Source organism: Phodopus roborovskii, unplaced genomic scaffold, assembly GCF_943737965.1.
Source record: "Phodopus roborovskii unplaced genomic scaffold, PHOROB, whole genome shotgun sequence".
Lineage (NCBI taxonomy): Eukaryota > Metazoa > Chordata > Mammalia > Rodentia > Cricetidae > Phodopus > Phodopus roborovskii.
The window spans coordinates 2,928,135-2,941,098 of record NW_026126645.1 but is presented as its reverse complement, the minus strand read 5'-3'; the positions used below and the strand labels follow the sequence as shown (position 1 = coordinate 2,941,098).

The following is a 12,964-nucleotide window of genomic DNA, read 5'->3' as shown; positions in this document are numbered from 1 at the left end:
TGTTCTAGGGGCTTCACGTGTATTAACTCAGTCCCCGTCACCACCTTATAAAGCAAGGGCTATTACTGTTCTGGTTTTGAAGATGCACTGAGAAAGGAAGCAGGTTGCTCCAAGTCACACAGCTAGGCCAGGCAGTAGCAAAGCTAGGGTTTGTATGCTGGCTCCGGACTCTAAGCTGAAAAATTGCCAGCCTTCCAAAGTGTGGAGTGGATGGAGGTAGAACCAGGGTTCTGAGTAAAGAGGCATAGGAAGAGGACATTGCAAAGACATGCTGACAGGACCACCCAAGGAGGACAGGCTAGGTTGGACTTGTCACATGGTGCCAGCCTCAGGCCACCTGTGTTTGGGAGAGCTTGCAAAGTCCTGTTGGGGACAGCTGGGCACATGGGTATACCACGACCAGGCACTGACAAGGGACACCCAGGCACTGTGCTGCATGTGTGTGTGTGTGTGTGTGTGTGTGTGCGCGCGCGCGCGCATGCACACACAGACAAGTGCACACATGTGATCTGTGGATCCATGTGGGACCCTACAGCCTGGCATGCTGAGAACAAGTTGCCTAGGGGAGTTCTGTGGGCACCAGCTGGGGCACCAGCTGGTGTGGGCCTCAGCCTGGTTTCCCTCTGCCCTTCTTGGATCTGCTAGGGGCTGGACACATGATCCCTCTGCCATCAGAGAGAGCACAGACAAGTCTGGCTATGGAGAACTTTGGTTCTGGCTGCAGAGGATCCAGGGAGGGACCTTCCTCTATAGGAGTTTTGGAGACACCTCCTGCAGATAGGAAGAACACACTGTTTCTATGGCACCTTTTCCAATGTTTGCCATGTTTGGAGACTTTAATATAGTCCCTTAACACATTAGGTCATCTATTCTTCCATTGAGCATCTGTGTGCTCAGAGCATGGAAGTCTGGGCTGGAGGACCCTGCCTTTAGGAAATCCCCATCCTTACAACAGCCTTCTAAGTGAGGCACCATACTCCCAGTTTGCAGATGGGATAAACTGAGGCCTTCTGATGTGAGTAGCAGAGTGGATCTGATCCCAGGCTACCTGGCCCTCAAGCCAGGGGCTCCCCCATCTACCCACAGAGCGCTCTTGTCACATCCAGGCTGCTAGTGATGGGTACAGTCATGCCGTAATGACTAACTAGCTGATGACACCTACCCAGGGCTTTCTCAGCTTCCAGCTCTATATGCCAGCTCAACAAGTAAGGCAGTCAGTCCCATGGGCACCAAGACACTATGGCCTGCACTGGCCTGTGGGCAAGATTAGGAAGTTCCCTTATTTGGCAGAGGTGGGAAATGGGGCAGGGTGGGGTTCTTGGTGAGAATTCCTCGGAGACTGGGAGGCCAAGGCCAAGCTTACTGCCTACTGCTGCCAGCCCATTAATAAAAAATAACAAAGACACGCAGGGCAGGGTCAGGGAACTGCAGTGTGTTTTGAGTTTTACATTTAAATCATAATGCAACATAATTATGCTAGTTGCAAGATAATTACAGGTTTTATAAAAAATATCAATTCACAGTGCACTGCAGGCAGCGATAGGGATGGGCTGCGGGTTTTGAGTTCCACATGGAGGGACATTTCCCAGCCCTGCTGGTGGCATCTGTGACTCTCTGTGTCACCACATCTGGAAGGAGCCACAGAGGTTCCAAACAGAGACCTTCACAGAGCGAGCCAGGCCAGAAGCCTTCCTGGGTCTCTGTCTGGAAACTGTAATCTCTGCCTGTATCACCTGGCTCCTCAGGTGCCTAAATAAGATTTCTTTCCGGCATCAGAAACTCATGGGGTAAATGTCATATGAAACTGATCCAGTTTACCACTGAGAGACAAAAGTCCAGAGAGGGAAAGTTAGTGGCCCAGGGACACACAGTGAAGACTAGTAGGTAGATCTCCAATCTCCAGGATCCCTGAGCAGGAAATTGCCAGTCAGTGACTCAGTGACCTCCTTAGTCACCGCCCTGCAATCCTCCCCTGCCCCAACTCCTCCAGCCTGCGGAAGGGCCTTGGAGTATCACCCCCACTCCCTGAGAGGCAGGGAGAGTCTGAAGCCTAGTTGCTGTCCTTCCTGTCACCTGGATGGGAATGTAAATCACCCTCGGGGGCCCTAATCATCTTTCTATAAATATCAGAGGCTCATTCGGAGGGAAGCGGGGACAACGAGCTCTTTTGCCTTCCTGCCTGTGTTTAAAATCTGATTTAGAATTAATTTCCTTTGGTCGACCACGGGCGGGCACCTTATTTGTCAAATCTCAGGCTTCATGCAGGGGGAGCAAAGAGGTGGCTGAGGCTGTGGGTAGCTGCCAACCTGACAGGCAGCCTGGGCAAGGTGCCCTCGGAGGGGCAGTGGCCTCTCCTGGCCCACAGCCTGCAACTCCAGCCCTGGACCACTCCGGAAGCCCCCTGGGTCACGGGGCAGGACCAGGCCCCAGCCTGGAGTGCCTCCATCTGTCCCAGCCACTAATTCCTAGCCCAGCCTCCAGGATTCAGGGCTCCCTGAGGCCTGGTGATTAGTATTCTTATTAAAGATGATTTTATTTTCAAGGCGTGGATTAATCTGGCCTTGACACGTGATAGCCATATTGGGTATTAGCGGAGCAGGAGGGGACTGCCGACTGGTGAGCTATAGGAAGACACAGCCAGCCTGGAGAGACAGCTTGGTGGTTAAGAAAGACAGAGCCACTTCTAAGCTCAGGGCTCTGAGGAAAGCCAGGTAGGGGCCCAGCTGGAAGGTCCCTGACTGGCTTTGCATTATCCCTGGGCTGAGCACCTGGGGCTGAAGGCTGCAACTCTCTGAGCTGTTCCCTTTTCTGTCAAAGGATCCTGTGAGCTGGGTGAAATATAATGAGAGAGCTTGCCGAGCCTATGCAACAAGACCCTGGATCCTATCCCCAGCATGCACAAAGGCACACACACAGAGACATACAGACACACAGACACATAGACACACACACACACACACACACACACACACACACACACACACACGCACACACACATACACACACAGGAAAAACAGTTGTACAGCAATTGCCAATTGAATCTACTTATAGCAACAGTACCACTAGGTTCTGATGCTCATGTGACCTTCACAGCAACCCTAGGCTAGCACTATTGCTGCCCCCATTTTACAGGTAAGAAAACTAAGGCCTAATGAAATGTGTTCTGTGTCACTTAACCCAACTGTGGGGTTATGCCAGAAAGAGACTCAGTCAACCCCTGCTGGCCACTGTTCTATTCTGAGCTGACAGCCAAAGGTTTTCAGAGATGGCTGTCCCATTGTACTCCCTTCGTGCCGTGCCAGAGCAAGATGTCCCTAAGAATGACTTCCCTGTTCATTGCTCCAAAGGCTCCCTGGGCAGAGCCAGCTCTTCTGTGATCTAGTTTGTAGTGGAGGGGCAGGGCAGTGGAGTGGAGGGGCAGGGCAGTGGAGTGGAGGGGCAGGGCAGTGGAGTGGAGGGGCAGGGCAGTGGAGTGGAGGGGCAGGGCAGTGGAGTGGAGGGGCAGGGCAGTGGGGGAAAGGGTGAAGGAGGAACAGCAAACAGGCACTGTTGCTCAGCACAACCCCAGGTCCAGCACGGAGAGGCCAAGTCCCCTGCTAACAGTGCTGCTCTGATAACTCCCTGCCTCAGAAGGAGCCTGTGTCTGGTCTGCACCCCAAGACAGGGCCCTATACCTTGAGCCCAAATGGAATCAAGCCTGAATCTTCTTGGGTCCCTTAGAATGGGGCACATACCTGAAAACATGGGCATGTTGTCCCATCCCGGAACAGTGCTGGGCCCCTCTAGGGCTGCACCCTGTGTCCCCAGAGCCACTCGAGGGTTGTCATTTCCCCTGTTGCTCATTTTCTCACAAGTCTGCAGAATTCTAGAATTTGCTTGGCTTTAGCATATATAAGAAAGAGATCTGATCGGCATCCGCAGGCACCGTGCTCTGAAATGACTCTCTTAAATAAAACTTCTCTGGGGGAATGGCTTTTCCAGAAGGGATTTAGTGTGGAGAGAATCCAGTGAGCCTGGCACTGTCCCTGTGGAGAAAGACTTCTGCTGTGACAGAGCTGGAAGTGGCTGAGTGGCACTGAGTCTGCCTCACCCTCCAGAAGGGCTCACGCAGGCACCTGCTCTGGAACAAATCAATCCCTACCCTCCTAAGGATCTTCCCCCCATGAGGTCCTCCCGATCCAGGAGACTGACTTGGGAAGGGAGATACAGGGGCAGGCACAGTCATTTCTGTGTATTCCATGGAGAGGAGCAGCAATGCTGTCTGTCACCGAGGACCAATTGGGATGGATCTGGAAAGAGGAGTTCAGCACATGGATAGGAGAGAAAAGCCACCCTGGGAAGAAAGCCTAACATGTACAAAGGCCCTGAGGCCAGCACCCTGTCGGGACTGGTCCATTCAGTCTGATGGGCAGCTGACATTGGCCTGGCAGAGAAGTTTTTTTTTATTTGGAACTCCAAGGGACTGAGCAAGCCAGGCCAGGCCAGGGTGGGGGGATTCCTGACCCTGTCATTCCCCCTCCTGGGGCAGGGGGCTTCTACCACTCCTCTCCACGATGCACTTGCCCCCTGAAGATGATTTGATCGTGTTTGCCCTGTGTCTCCCTTTCCCAGCATGGTGGTCCTGGAAAGTGGGCTGGGTAGCTCAACTCCTTTCAGAGTCCCCTGGATCTGAAAAGGGCCCGGTCCCAGGTCCTGCTCCTAAGCTATCTGACCAGCAGCTGACTGTGAGGGGGCAGGTGGGGCTAGAGGCCCAGTTGCAGGCTGCCACTGTCACTCAGATGAGATAGAACAGGTGGCAGGTTTGGCAGGAGAAAGGGTCAGACAGGGAACAAGCCACTGGTTGCAGAGGTGGCAGAGTGGCGGGTCTTGGAGTCACGTTCCCTGGGGAACTTGTGAAGCATGGAGTGCGAGACCCCAGCCATAGACTTTGCTACCTTGGGGTTTGTGCTCAAGTCAGGAAGCTGGCTTTAATGGGAGAGGGCCCGTTTGTTCAGTCTGAGAACAGGTCATGTGTGGGTCTTTTCTTATTTTCCCACTCCCCCCTTTTATATCACTCAAGTCACACAAGCCATAGTTTTAACCACCTTACCTTTGATTCTCAGCTGCTTAGGCCCTGTCAGACTCTGAGGCCAAGGAGGGTGTGTGATTTTAGAAGCTTGGGGTGGGGCTTTGGGGTGTCCACTTTGGCACTGGAAAGCATATCAAGGTCCTAGCTCAGCTCCGTGCAACCTTGTGGAAGTCAAATGCCCTCTCTACACTCTGTCCTCCTATTTGTTGGTGAGGATAACAGCATTGTGTTACAGACTAGAAACTCTGCTCTCCAGGACCTCCCACGACTCATACTGGGAAGCTCAGGGGGAGCCCCCCCTGAAGCCCTTTGGTGGTCCCAAAGCTTGCCTGAGGCTGTCTTATCTTCCACAGCCTGTGAGCTGGGCTTCTACAAATCAGCCCCCGGGGACCAGCTGTGTGCCCGATGCCCACCCCACAGCCATTCTGCGACCCCTGCGGCCCAGACCTGCCGTTGTGACCTCAGTTACTACCGAGCAGCCTTGGACCCACCATCCGCAGCCTGCACCCGTGAGTACTGCCTAGGAGCTCTCCTGGTAGGACCCCCAGGGTTCAGGAGCTAGGTGTCTGTGAAATAAGGGTGGGTTGGTGTGTAGGGGAGACGGCTGGCTCTCACTGCAGCACCAAGCTTGACCTCATCGAGTCTTGTTTTGGTCCCCTGCCATCTCTTCAGGGACACCCAAGAACCTCTTTCTATCCTTCCCTCGGTCTTTCTCTCCCTAAGGAACATCCAGCCAGGGCTTGTGCTTTCCTGGAGCAAGGTTGTTTGGCCATTAGACTTGGCAATGGTGTCCGTGTCCCAGGGTTAGGTAGGCAAGCCTTGTGCTCAGTGTGAGGTGAGGGTGGGAGCCAGATAGCATTCCTACCCCCAACATCCTAGACAAGCCAGCAGGAACTGCTGAATGCTGGGAGTGCGCTCTCTCTCTCTCTCTCTCTCTCTCTCTCTCTCTCTCTCTCTCTCTGTGTGTGTGTGTGTGTGTGTGTGTGTGTGTGTGTGTGTGTGTGTGTTGGCAGGTTCACTGATGATGTCTGCACGCCAGAGTGTGAGTGTGCAGCATGCTTTTGTACTTGTGTGTATTACAGGTTCTCAGGTGGGTGGGTGTGAGACACAGGACAGTTGAAAGGATTCCTGAACAGGTGTGTGTTGTCCCTCTAGAGGATGTGGTTCTGTGTGCATGTGCCCTGTGCACCTGAGGGGACTCAGAGGGACACAGGACTGTCTTGGCACTGCTGTTGCTTCTCAGCCCTGGCCTTAACCTCCACTGGCCAGGGGATCGGCATTCACTTACCCTTGCCCACCGCCTGCTACAGGGAGGCCTGGATGATTTTGCCTTTGAAACTGCTGCCTAGACCCCTCCTCCCTTGCCCCTCTCACCACCCAGCTCTAGGCTCCCCGCACAGGCAGGGCAGGGCTTGAATGTGCTGCTCACAGCCATGGATGCCACACATGCTCATGCCAGCCAGCCCTCCTCAGTGGTTCTTGCCCAGGCTTGAGCATTATCTTGATGGGATTCCTGATGGGTCTCCTCAGCTGAGGAATTCCTCATCCGCTGAAACAAGTCCAGCTCTTGGTCCCAGGCAGGTGCCCACATCTGGCTAGCCTCTGGCTTCTTCCCAAGCCTGTGATACAGAGCCCAAAGATGCCAGCTGGCCTAAGTCTGTGAGTTCGGGCTTTTGGTGTTTTGTATCCTTGGCTTGGAAATTCTTCTCTGCATTCTTCAAGAGCCCTGAGAACCCTTCAAGAAGGGTTCCGAGAAAGTGCACTTCAGTCTCTCAAGGCCAAGATTCCCAGCCTGGAACCCTGAGCCCTGAGGTTCCCTACCCAACCCTACCCAACCTTTGCCCTCCCAGCTCAACCCCCATGACACTTCTACCCATCCCTACAATCAGCCCAACCAAGGGCCACCAGCCCCTCTCTCCAGACTCTCTGCTGCCCAGCCTGCATTCCAGGGTGAAGCAGGGATGTGTGGTACCCCACAGCCTGGTGGAGAAACTCCAGGCTCCCACAGAGAGTGCCTGGTGGCGTTTTTATTAGCATAATAATGCAGAGATGGGGGCAGGTAGACATAATCAAACTGTTTACATATAAAGTGGCTGCTGTGGGCACCCCAGGACCGTGCAATGTCCTCTCAAGCTGTAGGTGGGAATTGTAGGAACACACGCTGTGACCCTGTGGCATGGAAACACAGGCTTCTGTCTCAGATGCTGATACAGTCTCAGTCCTGGGAGTTTCCAGAGGGTGGGATAGATGTGACTTCTTAGTTAAGAGGCCCTAGATACAATGGACCAGTATCTGGTCCAGTGCCACCCCAACTCGGTACTCTCTGCCCTCAGGGCCACCCTCAGCGCCAGTGAACCTGATCTCCAGTGTGAATGGGACTTCTGTGACCCTGGAGTGGGCCCCTCCCCTGGACCCAGGTGGCCGCAGTGACATCACCTACAATGCAGTGTGCCGCCGCTGCCCCTGGGCCCTGAGCCACTGTGAGGCTTGTGGGAGTGGAACCCGCTTCGTCCCACAGCAGACAAGCCTGGCACAGGCCAGCCTGCTGGTGGCCAACCTGCTGGCCCACATGAACTACTCCTTCTGGATTGAGGCTGTCAATGGTGTGTCCAACCTGAGCCCCGAGCCCCGCAGCGCTGCTGTGGTCAACATCACCACGAACCAGGCAGGTAGGCGGAGCAGCCCCGGGGACCCCCACGCCCTCCTGAACCATTGTCTCTCTTGGCTCTTCCTTCCCACCAGGACCTGAGTAGGGGACCCTTGTGGCTGTAGGAAAGCAGATCCTGTCCTGTGAATGGGTGTACCTTAGAAAGTACAGAGGCAGTCTTCCATTGGGGGCCCTAAGCCCGGATTCCGGAAGTTTCCCTGCCTGTATCTCGGCTTTCTCTCTTGTGCAGTGGAAGTGACAGTACTGTCTCCCACTCTGTGGAGGCATAGCGAGAAGGGAGAGCATTCAGCCCAGCAGCTGGCAATGGAGTCTCACGCTGGCCCAAGCTGGCCTTGAACCCACACCAGTCCTTCTGCCTCACCCTCCCAAGTGCTGCGATGACAGATATATTCTTCCACTCCCAGTTCATGAGAGTCTGAGGATCAAACCCAGTGTGCTTCATGCATGCCAGGCAAGCACGCTACCAAATGAACCACATCCCTAGTCCTAGATGTCCTCACTTTGGTGCCTACTTCCAGAACCAGGTCCGTTTGGCCGTATTGGGACCATGGCCATTCACTTATCTCTAGTCAGCTGGACTAAGTTCAGCCCCTGGGGGTTTGTGCCCTCCAAACTTGGGGGATCCTGCCTATCAGGTGTAGCCTGGTCCCCAGAGCAGCCAGGACTAGCTTTCTGTGAATAGTCACCCTGGAACATTCCCAGGACCCACAGCTCCTCCCCACCATTGGCATACATAAGCATGCAGAGATGCCCTGTCACCATGTAGAAAGCAGAGGTCAGGACCCAAATGAGCATCCTCCTGGGGAGTTCAGCACCACCATCTCTCCAATGGGCCAGTGACATCTATCTATCCAGGGCCCACCTCCTTTCTCCCCATCTTCCCACCCTCTTATCCCACGGTATTCAGGAACAGACCCGTGCCTGGGTTCACAGTCCTGCTCCGCCACCTGTCTGCAGGAGCGGGTGGTTGGCTGGACGGGGGGGGGGGGGCGGAAGAGTGAAGAACGCAGCAGCATTTGGACAGCACCCACATTAGAGAGACATACACTACCCCACTCCACCCACCATGGGTCTCCTGTGCTGTTCCTGTCAAGGCCCTCTCTCCCACAGACTCTCCTTGTAGAGCGACCTCAACTGCACCTGCTAGTCTTTCCCCCCAACTTGGCACCATGCAGCAGGTGCCTCTCCTTGTTCTGTACCCATGCCCATCTGCCTGCCAGCCTTGGGCTCTTTAGAGCAGCCTGCAGGGACAACTGTGACTTAGCTGGTCCTGGCTACTGAGAAAGCCACCGCTGACCTGTGAGTTCCACATCTGAAGCCCCTATTTCAGGTCCTCCCATTGGGGCTTCTTGACTTTTCACGTCAGAGTCTCTAGCATCAGCAGTGTCTATTGGGCACCAACTGTATGCAGTCCCTGCCTTCATAGGATCCCAGACATGCTGGAGCGACAGGACACCTAGACACAGGAAGAACTGGCCAGTCAGGGTCTCACTCTGTAGTCCAGGCTGGCCTTGAATTCATGTTGATTCTTTTATCTCCACCCTGAGTATTGGGATTACAGGTGGGAGCCACCATGCCCAGTGTATTGCATTGTTTGACCTTTTCTGTAGCTGTGTGTGACCTTCGGGCAGACTCAGGAGGACACAGAGTACCTGAAGAGGAAGCCAGGGGTGGGAGGCAGGGCACCTCCTGAGACCAAAGAACCTCTGAACTCAGACAGGCTTGCTCAGCTCCTGCCTCTCATAGTCAAGTGCTACCCAGCCAGGACTCCAGCCCAGGGTCCTTCCTCAGGCATACCTGAGGCGTGCCTTGCTATACCCAGACCTCTGCTCAGGATGGAGGCCCTGAGGGTAACCAGGCCTGTCTAGATGTAGCCAGCTTTACAACCTGGCCCAAGAGCTAGGCTGTGCTGTTGAGATGACCCCAAGGAGTAACCAGTGCCTCTCCAGGGTATGGGGTTGCTGATTGTCCCGGTATAGAAGAAGGGGAATCAACAAGCTGAGCCTGGAGTCCCAGAGGGGCCTGGGCAAGGCTGGGCAGAGGCCTGGGCATGGCCCATGCTGGACCTGATGGGTAGCTGCCACCCTAGCCCCATCCCAGGTGGTGGTGATCCGGCAGGAGCGGGCAGGGCAGACCAGCGTGTCACTGCTGTGGCAGGAGCCAGAGCAGCCCAACGGCATCATCCTGGAGTACGAGATCAAGTACTACGAGAAGGTTTGAGAAGGTTCCCAAAGGTGGGTGGGCGAGGAGCTGATGGGGGCCGTGGGCAGCAAGGAGGGCCCTCAGAGCCCCATGGCCGGCCTCACTGCCCTCTCTCTTTTGGGTAGGATAAGGAGATGCAAAGCTACTCTACCCTTAAGGCTGTTACCACCCGCGCTACTGTGTCGGGCCTCAAGCCAGGCACTCGCTACGTGTTCCAGGTCCGAGCCCGCACCTCAGCAGGCTGTGGCCGCTTCAGCCAGGCCATGGAGGTGGAGACCGGGAAACCCCGTGAGTACAGGGAGTGGGAGGGACAGGGAGTCCCACTGGCGAGACCGGGAGAAGGGGAGTGAGTGGGGGGGGAGCCTGTGGCCATACCAGACTGTGTCCACTGGACCCCTGTTCTCATTATCCAACCCAGTGGGACTGCATCTTTTCAGGCAGAAAGTGAAGTTCAGTCCCCCTCACCTGCAGGCCTCTCCTGAGGCCTTTTCAAGATAACCTTGTGGGTGTCCCAAGGACATCTCTCGGAGGCTCAGGCTTTCCACAGCCTGTGGAGGCTTCCCGTGTGTACTCTGGGACCACGGGAACCATCACCAGGGCCTTGTTGGAAATGCTAGTCCCCAGGCCTATTGCCCTGAATCAGAGACCCTGAGAAGGGAGCCCAACAGTTAAAGGTTTGCACAAAGCCCAGTGTTTATGGGTCCCTTTGAAACGGAAGGTGGCAGTCATGCCCATTCCATTCCATTTATGTGTGGCCACCAGTTAGAGTTCTCAGAGCCTCAGGTAGGTTGCGACAGTGCCAGGCCCTACCTTACAGGACTCAGAAGAGGTGTCCCTTGAGGCCAGCACTCACATCTCTCAATACACTCCTGGTGCTTGGAGACTGACAGGCAGCATGGGTGGTTTTCAGCTCTTTTTTGTTTGGGTCAAAGAGGGCAAGTAACTGTCCCCAGCATGCACAGCTTGCACAGTGGGAAGCCAGGGAGCCCAGGGACTAAGGGAAGCCTAGTTGGGGGGGGAGGGTACAGAGCTGGCTGTAAAGGGCCAGGCCTTCCTGCAGGGCCCCGCTATGACACTAGGACCATAGTCTGGATCTGCCTGACACTCATCACCGGCCTGGTGGTGCTCCTCCTACTTCTCATCTGCAAGAAGAGGTAGGTGTCCTTCTGCCCTGCCCCAAGCCACAACCCAGCCACACCCAGCCATGCCCAGCCACAACCCAGCCATGCTCAGCCAACCTCAGCCCCTCCTCAACCACAACCCAATCAGGCCCAGCCACACCCCAGCCACACCAGTCCCACCTCAGCCCCACCCAAGCCATGCCCAGCCACGCCCAACTAACCTCACCCACACCCAGGCAGGGAAAAAAGGGGACTTGCTAGAGTGGCCCAGAAGAGCATGGAAGTCATGCCTTTGCAAGCATGGCCTGTGTGAGGGTCAGCCGCTCTGGGAGCATTTTGTAGATTATAACTGTTTTGTGGCTGTTGGGGCTGTCCTCACGGGCTGAGCTGTGAGTCCAAAAGCAAGGACCCTCCCCTGCAGACTTACTGAGGGGCATGACCCAACCTGCTGGGAGAGGGGCACCTTAATTCATCTTCTGACTGGGTCTCGGCTGGCCCGGCCCCAGCAGGGTGGTGAGTGCTCCCCACCCCCATCCCCATGCAGGCACTGCGGCTACAGCAAGGCTTTCCAAGACTCAGATGAGGAGAAGATGCATTACCAGAATGGGCAGGGTGAGTGCACAGCCTGGCCTCAGCAGGACCCAGTACAGGGCGGGTAGGTCCAGTTATCTGTAGGAAAGGCCAGGCAGGACCCGTAGGCTAAGGCTAGCAGTTCCAGAGAGCACCCCCACTTAGCTGGATGACAGCCTCCGGGAGGATGATGGAGGCTCTTTGGCCAGGGCAAGGCCAGCCATGTCCACTCACACATGGTTCGTGTGTGATTTCTCTGGTGGGGGTTTGTGCAGTCTTGGACAAGAGCCCCGCTACAGAGAGATTGTCAGGGTCCCGTGGAGATTCCAGGAAGCAGGGGTGATGGGGGGGAACCTCCCCTCCGAATCCCACCACTGTGCCCCTTAATGTCAGTCAGAGTGCTCATTCCCACCGGCTCCATGCAGCCTCAGAATCCATGTTAGCCATCTGCTAGTGACCCACCTTCAGGCAAAGTTGGCACTTGTGAACTCTTTTTCTTAATGGCATCATCACCCTAAGAGCAATTTTAAGATTACAGAGACTCAAGGCCCGTGGTGGAGGCGGGGCACGGGGAACATCAGACATGTCAGAATTAACCAGAGACTAAGAACACAGAGCCATGCCACAGACTTCTCACTTAAGCCTGTGGGTAAGCACTGTGGGGTCCCTGCTGTCTGCACTGTATCTAGGGATTCCCAGAGACACCCTCGTCCCCCTAAAAATATTGGAGAGGGAACTTCCTCCTGTCCCTATTGAGGGCCCTTCTCCTTGACTCCTCAGCACCCCCTCCTGTCTTCTTGCCCTTGAATCACCCCCCGGGGAAGTTCCCAGAACCCCAATTCTGTGCAGAGCCCCACACCTATGAGGAGCCAGGTCGAGCAGGCCGCAGCTTCACCCGAGAGATCGAAGCATCCAGGGTCCACATTGAGAAGATCATAGGCTCGGGTGAGCCCCAGAGGCTGGGAGGGAGGGGTGGCACAGGAGGGGACCCATGGCCAGAGGGTAGAGAATGGGAACCCTGCAGCACCTGGTGCTGGAGACTTGGAACGAAGAGGCCTGAGTAGAAGCCGGGATCCATGGCTGCCTGCTCCTTCTGGGCCCCACAGGAGAATCTGGAGAAGTATGCTACGGGCGGCTGCAGGTGCCAGGCCAGCGGGACATGCCTGTGGCTATCAAGGCCCTCAAAGCCGGGTACACAGAGAGACAGCGACAAGACTTCTTGAGTGAGGCAGCCATCATGGGCCAGTTTGACCACCCTAACATCATCCGCCTTGAGGGTGTTGTCACCCGTGGTAGGTGCCAGACAAGGGCAGCTTCACCTTGTGGGACACTCCT

The 12,964-nt window shown here is 55.5% G+C and overlaps 1 protein-coding gene across 4 annotated transcripts in view; it reads left to right on the top strand.

The window, feature by feature from the left end:
• Positions 1 to 12,964, top strand: part of Epha8 (EPH receptor A8) — a 28,839-nt gene that overhangs the window by 11,963 nt on the left and 3,912 nt on the right. Inside the window, exons 4-12 of one of the 4 annotated variants that reach the window (XM_051173575.1) lie at positions 5,422 to 5,577; positions 7,402 to 7,737; positions 9,826 to 9,950; positions 10,064 to 10,226; positions 10,999 to 11,092; positions 11,604 to 11,671; positions 12,168 to 12,278; positions 12,479 to 12,574; positions 12,736 to 12,921. In XM_051173575.1, the coding sequence (XP_051029532.1) occupies positions 5,422 to 5,577; positions 7,402 to 7,737; positions 9,826 to 9,950; positions 10,064 to 10,226; positions 10,999 to 11,092; positions 11,604 to 11,671; positions 12,168 to 12,278; positions 12,479 to 12,574; positions 12,736 to 12,921 (1,335 nt within the window). Of the gene's footprint in view, positions 1 to 5,421; positions 5,578 to 7,401; positions 7,738 to 9,825; positions 9,951 to 10,063; positions 10,227 to 10,998; positions 11,093 to 11,603; positions 11,672 to 12,167; positions 12,279 to 12,409; positions 12,575 to 12,735; positions 12,922 to 12,964 lie in introns of all 4 variants that reach the window. The other 3 variants (XM_051173574.1, XM_051173577.1, XM_051173576.1) reach the window with 3 other exon arrangements.